Below are 7,214 nucleotides of genomic sequence, written 5' to 3' on the forward strand. Positions count from 1 at the left end.
TGTATGCTGAGTGAATCAAGATGAATCACTGGATGCTGAATGAATCACAATGAATCAAGGTATTAGTGAATCATACAGAATAACTACGCTGAGTGAATCAAAACGAGTCAGTGTATAGTAAGTGAATCATGTAGATACATCAGTGAATCAAAATGAATCAACATATGCTTAGCAAAATACAGTATCACTATATGCTGAGTGAATCAAAATGAATCACTGTATGCTGAGTGAATCAAAATGAATCACCGTATGCTGAGTGAATTAAAAAGAATCACTATATGCTGAATAAATCAAAAAGATCCACTGCATGCTGAAGGAATCAAAAATAATCACTGTATGCTGAGTGAATCAAAATGAATCAACGTATTAGCGAATCATACCGAATCACTGTATGCTGAGTGAATCAAAATGAATCAAGATATTAGCGAATCATACCGAATCACTGTATGCTGAGTGAATCAAAACGAACCAGTGTATAATTAGTAAATAAAAAAGAATATTTTTGTTGCCTTAATTCTTTATGTAAAAAATGTTATCCATGTTAACAGAGCGCAAGCTGCAGCTGCATTTACATGCACACAGGAACATGCATGTAAAGTGTCCACCTGTATAGTGCCTGTATGTAGTGGATGGGGTGTGGTTTAGGACACGTCCACACAGGCACAGCTGGCACTGTGTGCGCATTTTATGCGTCATGTTATGAAACTCTGAAGGTACCTACATGTTTTTATTTATTAAGTTGTTCATTTCCCCACCCCACGTGAATCATAAGGAAGCGGTGAAGGGGAAAAGAAACTCGAAACCGGCTGCAGATTTTCACACTACAGCAAAAATCGTCACACTAAGCGCGAGGACGCGGACACGAGGCTCTTATACGAGTCATATCATCTTTCCCTTGAACACAGGGACTGCAGGTCTGGGCTGGTGGCTCTACACGGAACGCTCGCGCGCTCCGTTTACCCTAGATACGCACGTCATTGAACTGCGACGCTGTTTATGTGTTGCTATAATAAGCAAACAAGACGTGTACCAGTCTGTGCTGAATGGTATGTATCTTGATACTTTATACTCTCTCTCTCTCTCTCTCTCTCTCTCTCTCTCTCTCTCTCTCTCCCCCTTTCTCTCTCTCTCAGTGCAACTTTATTATAATGCATATATAACAACATAATAATATGACTACATAAATGGTTTATTATTATAATGGATCATTTATACTCTAAATTATTATTATTATTATTATTATTATTATGGTTGTTGTTGTTATTATTAAAGTATCATTTGATTGTATTGACTATATCATGGCATTCACACTTTTAATATTATCTGATATTACAATATCAGTTTAATATTTACAGTTGAGTGCAAAAGTTTGACCCCCCCCCCCCCCCCCCATGTGGGGGTCTAGCGACAGGGAAAAAATTACAGATTAGAGGATCTAAAAGCTTGTTTAGAGGATATGAAAGAGGTTGGAGGGAGTAACAAATGATCAGAGGATATTTATGACTCATTCAGAAAAGGAGGTGGAAACTTTTTAACTGATATGACTGATCTGATGAAACCTGAAATCTAAAATCTGCTAGTTATATGACACTATAGGCATAACATTATAGTCATTCCGGTTGTATTTATTGAATCTATTTATATATATTAGTGTGGCATTTTGCTGACGATTTGGCTGTAAGGTCGTGCAAGGTTGCCGAGAGCGAGTGCCCATGGCGATTTGGAACACCACCCTCCCGTTGCTGTTTCTCTGCACGTGGGTGCTCGTGCCAAGTCGAGCTTACAGAAGCGAGTGCAGAGTTGAGCTGAGAAAGGCGGACTGCAGCCACATGAACCTCAACACCATCCCTCAGGACTTGCCTGAGGACATCAGTGTCCTGGATGTGTCCCATAACCGGCTGGTCGAGCTCAAGCCCTCATCTCTGACTCGATACCGCAGTCTGGAGCATATCGACGCCAGCTACAACAGCCTGAAGGCGGTGCCGGCGGGTCTGTGCCAGGCTACGCCAGAGCTGTGGTGGCTCACGCTGCGTCACAACGAAGTGCACCTGCTGCAAGACCGAGACCTGAGGAACTGCACACGCCTCACCCACCTGGACCTGTCCGATAACAGACTGAGACTTACAGGAGAACCCTTCTCAGGGACGGAGGTAGGTCATGTTTTAGTCCCAGTGAATCTGGCATTGCTTCTGTATCTGTCTTATTGAAGAAGGTGTGGCCTCTGTATCTGTCTTATTGAAGAAGGCGTGGCTTCTGTATCTGTCTTATTGAAGAAGGCGTGGCTTCTGTATCTGTCTTAGTGAAGGAGGCGTGGCTTCTGTATCTGTCTTATTGAAGGTGTGGCTTCTGTATCTGTCTTAGTGAAGGAGGCGTGGCCTCTGTATCTGTCATCTTGAAGAAGGTTATGTTAGCTGTTAGTTTACAGGTAGCTGGCTAGTTTAGGTAAGGCTACAAAGTGAACAAAGTGCCAATGGGCCTTTGAAGCTGTTAAAAGGAGGCGTGGCCTTGGTGCTGTTGATTGTATCCAAACTGTATCAAATTTACCTACTAAATTTACTTTATTTACCTTAAACGATGTGTTATTATGTGCTATAAATCATATCAGCATTATCTAATTCCTCATTCCCTCTGTATTTGTGCAGAACTTGGCCTTCCTGGACGTATCCCGAAACAAGCTGACCACCGCTCGTCTGGGGTCGCGACCCCAGCTGCCCAGCTTGCAGACCCTCGTCGTCGCCGGCAACGACATCGCAGACCTGAAGAAGGACGACTTTTATTTTCTCAACGAGTCCTCGTTGTTCCGGACGCTGTCTCTTTCTTCTCTGCCTCTGAAGAAGGTGAGGAGGAACGCAGATGCATCATAAGCTCACTTTCACTCATCTGGTGATGGAATGAGGAACGGAGTAGTACCGTATGTTATATGTGAAAGGGGACGTGGGGAAGTAAGAAAAGACGACAGAAACTTTCAACCAGGCAGCCTGAAGCACGAATTAAGGTTACTGCTACATGATGAATAAAGTCCCATAAAACCAATGAGCTGAGGTGTAACTAATAATACAAGCTAATTAGCTTTAACAACACTAACTAGTTCACCATATAGCAGAACATTAATCTGGTAAGTTTGAGAGTAGTCAGAATAGACTGCTCATGGTAATAGAGCTATCTATGATTTATTATCTTCATATCATTATTCTTCCAGGAGGCGGAGCCACGAATACACACTGGGAAAAAAAATCGCATGGACTTTGATCAAGACCGCAGTGTTTACTGACATAATCAAATAATCAGAACACTTTAAGTGAACTTTCCATTCACTGTATTTATCATAAATACATACCTTTCCATTTATCATAATTATTTGTATATAAATTTGTGTCACAGCCAGATTCCAAAACTTTTACAGTGACTTTTCTGAAGATTCTTGTCTTCTTATTCTTATTTTTATTAAACATGATGGTGGTTAGCACGTTGGACTCGCACCTCCGGGGTCGGGGGTTCAAATTCCACCCCAGCCCGTGTGTGCGGAGTTTGCATGTTCTCCCCGTGTTTCGGGGGTTTCTTCGAGGTACTCTGGTTTCCTCCCCCAGTCCAAAGGCATGCATTGTACGCTGATTGGCGTTTCCAAATTGTCCGTAGTGTGTGTGCGATTGTGCCCTGTGATGGGTTGGCTCCCCGTCTTGTGCCTCGAGTTCCCTGGGATAGGCTCCAGGCTCCCTTTGACCATGTATAGGATAAGCGGTACAGAAAATGGATGAATAGATGGATGCACTGAGAGGTCTAAAGAATGTCAGCTCGAATGGTGCAGGTTGAAAGTCTATAGTTATCCATAGAAATCCATAGTTCTCATGCCTGTTAACAAAAGCAGATGTTAAGTCAAGCTGAAATCACTAAAACTGATATCACAGATGAGAACCTCTGTGAAGCTGAGTCGATAGGATCTGTATGTCAGTTGCCATGTGGTAGCTACAGTACTGCGGTACAATGTATAGTCTGTAAAAAAAAAAAAAAAGTATTGTACTAATTGTAGCCTTAATCACCAGGTGGACCGTGGCTGCTTCAAGCCCATTGCTGGGTTACAAGACCTGGTGCTAGATGGTTGTAAGCTCAACCCTTCCTTCATGTCTAGACTCTGTGAGGAGCTGTCTGACACCTCTTTGAGAAACCTGTCTATCCAGTTTACTCAGCAGGTCATGCTGAACAACAGCACCTTCAAAGGCCTAGGCAAGACCAACCTCACGATCCTGGATCTCTCCAACAACAACATGGCCAGAATCACAGATGGAGCCTTTCAGTGGTTTCCCATGCTGGAGTACCTCTCTTTAGAGCACAACAACCTGAAACATCTGACCAAAGGTACCTTCTTGGGACTGAAAAGTCTGAGGAAACTCAACCTACAGTCGGCGCTAGCTAAAGGTCATGCGTCTCCCTTGCCCGTCATAGACGACTTCTCTTTCCAGCCACTGGTCAAGCTGGAGTATCTGTACATGGAGAAGACGTCATTTAGGGAGATCACTGAGAATATCTTTTACGGACTTCCGTGTCTGAGAGAGCTGAATCTTGGCTGGAGCAGCACAGGGCTAAAGATAGTCAGCAACACCACCTTTGCTTCCTTGAATGGATCTTCACTTCTCCAGATGCTCAATCTTACAGGTATGGGTATCAAGACCCTTGAGCCAGGAGCTTTTTCAAGCTTGGGAAACCTTGAGATTCTTGTGCTCAGTCATAACTACATCAACCAGCAGCTGACAGGGGAAGAGTTTCAGGGTCTCCACAGTATCAGGGAAATTCATTTGTCCTTCAACCAACAGATGATCACTTTAATGTCTACGTCGTTCATACATGTACCCACTTTGAGGACTCTGATGCTCGGGCATGCCCTAAGTTCTAATTTGGAAGTGGAACCGTCTCCGTTTCGACTGCTGGTCAACCTGACGTTGCTGGATCTCAGTAATAATAACATCGCAAACATCAAAAACGGCTTGCTCGATGGATTACACCATCTCAGTGTGCTGAAACTGCAGCACAATAATTTGGCCAGGGTGTGGAAAAATGCTAATCCTGGGGGTCCAGTGCTGATCCTTCGCGATGCTCAGAACCTTACTGTTCTCGAGTTGGACTACAATGGTCTCGATGAGATTCCAATGAAGGCCTTCCAAGGCCTCTCAAAACTAAAATACCTCAGTATTAGTGGGAATCTCCTGAATTTTCTGCATGACTCCATTTTTGACAACTTGCGGTCTCTGCGCTTCCTGCGGCTGCAGAAAAACCTCTTGACCTCAGTGCGGCGGGAGACGTTCGGTGTGCCGCTGTCCAACCTGACCGAGCTTTTCATGGATCATAACCCCTTCGATTGCACCTGTGAGAGCATTCTATGGTTCAACAAATGGCTCAATACAACCAACACCAGCGTACCTGACCGTGCCAAAAGCTACGTCTGCAACACTCCATCCATGTACTTCAACCGTTCGGTGTTGGACTTCAACCCAGAATCCTGTAAGGACCTGGTCCCCTTCCAGGCTTTGTATGTAATCACCAGCTCCTTAGTACTAGGTCTGATGGTTCTAGCCTTCCTGGTGCACTTCCAGGGCTGGAGGATTCAATTCTACTGGAACATTTTAGTCAATCGCACCCTAGATATAAACGACTCTCGTTATAAAAGGGTGGCCGAGTGCAGATATGAATATAAAGCCTACGTTGTCCATGCTCAGGAGGATAGACTTTGGGTGGAACGAAGCTTGCTTCCTCTGGAAGACAAGGATTTCAGGTTCTTCTTGGAGGACCGGGATGCAATGCCAGGCAGCTCCAGGTTAGAGACCATAGTAGACAACATGAGAATCTCCCGGAAAATCCTTTTTGTTGTCACAGAGGCGCTTTTGAACGATCCCTGGTGTAGACAGTAAGTCTAAGAATTTATCACAGACATGTTTAAAGATTGAACTGAAAGATATCAGATCAAATGCAGTTTCTACTTCTTGTGTCTGGTTCCTCTAAATGTTACCTTGCAAACCAGCCAAAACATGCACTCATCATTGCAAATTATTCCAGAATAATACTCTGCACAAAAACACAAATATTCAGTGTCCATTTACTGTCTCAATACATCTTGAAACAAGTATTTGTCACAAGTGTTATCTCAGTTCGGTCTTACTCTCTGTGTCACTTACTTTCTGTAGGTTTAAAGTCCACCACGCCCTTCACCAGTTAATGGAAGAAAATCGAGACTCGCTGGTTCTGATTTTCCTGGAGGATGTCGCAGATTACCGCCTGACTCAGTCGCTCATGTTGCGTAAAGGCATGCTAAAACACCGCTGCATGCTCCAGTGGCCTCTGCAAAAAGAGCGCATCCCGGCTTTCCGCCAGAAGCTACAGCTAGCGTTAGCCTCGAGTAACCGGGTCAGCTAAAGCCTGCTATCTGGGTAGAACCTGGATGAAGCATTTAACTTCATCGTATATAGCAGACACCAATAGTAAGGGTTGCTGTTAATGATAGTCTCAACAAAGACGTAATGCTGTTTACCTTTTCAGTGCCTTACTCACAAATTTGCCAAGCTGTGGATAGTATAATAAAGGTGAGGCTACAGGTTATTAAATTCACTTAGCTCTGTTAGCACATTAGGTTCTTAGATACCAGTAGCAAGTATTACTTGAAAAAAAAAGGTAAGCTAATCCACTTTAACGGGGCCAGATAAATTTACATTTGAAAACTGTGTCGTGTCTAAATATACAGAGCTGGATTTTTGTAATATTCTGTATTTTTGTATATATATATATATAATTTTTTTTTTCTCCAGATTATGACATTACAGTTATGTAGTGAACATTTATTGTATGTAAACCGTCTTGATTTTATACAAGTACTGGGTTCACTTCTCATGATTTACGGTTATGCTCTGCCCCCTAGTGGCTGTGTCTGGAATAAACGATTTGAAGGCGTGTAAATTCATGAACGCCTGCTTTCATTTGAAAGTGTAATCATTATAAATAACAGTAGTTTAGAAAGACATTGGGATAGTTTATTTTTATTACACGTACAATAAAAAAAGAGCATCATGGATTAAATAGTATTTAACCGACATACTGTCATTTCTGAAACTTTTAAACATTTTAATATTATTTAAGCGCTGCTATTTTAACTAATATTAAAAGGACGAATGATTCAGTAATATTTTTTTCCCATTAGATTAATTAAATTTCATAATAGTTATGTCATTATG

At 42.6% G+C, this 7,214-nt stretch overlaps 1 protein-coding gene across 3 annotated transcripts; it reads left to right on the forward strand.

Moving 5' to 3' along the window:
* Positions 1-653: 653 nt before the first annotated feature.
* Positions 654-6,959, forward strand: tlr3 (toll-like receptor 3). 3 transcript variants are annotated; one of them, XM_047152101.2, is made up of 5 exons: positions 654-1,046; positions 1,683-2,150; positions 2,643-2,837; positions 4,041-5,806; positions 6,174-6,959. In XM_047152101.2, exons 1-5 carry the CDS (start codon positions 1,044-1,046, stop codon positions 6,400-6,402), a joined length of 2,661 nt encoding a protein of 886 aa, XP_047008057.1. In that variant the 5' UTR covers positions 654-1,043; the 3' UTR covers positions 6,403-6,959. The 3 variants fall into 3 exon arrangements, with proteins under 3 accessions (XP_047008057.1, XP_047008056.1, NP_001186997.2); XM_047152100.2 differs by having other exon boundaries at positions 657-1,046; positions 4,041-5,896; NM_001200068.2 differs by having other exon boundaries at positions 751-1,046; positions 1,652-2,150; positions 4,041-5,896; positions 6,174-6,939.
* Positions 6,960-7,214: the final 255 nt, after the last annotated feature.

Source organism: Ictalurus punctatus, chromosome 29 (assembly GCF_001660625.3).
Source record: "Ictalurus punctatus breed USDA103 chromosome 29, Coco_2.0, whole genome shotgun sequence".
Taxonomy (NCBI): Eukaryota; Metazoa; Chordata; class Actinopteri; order Siluriformes; family Ictaluridae; genus Ictalurus; species Ictalurus punctatus.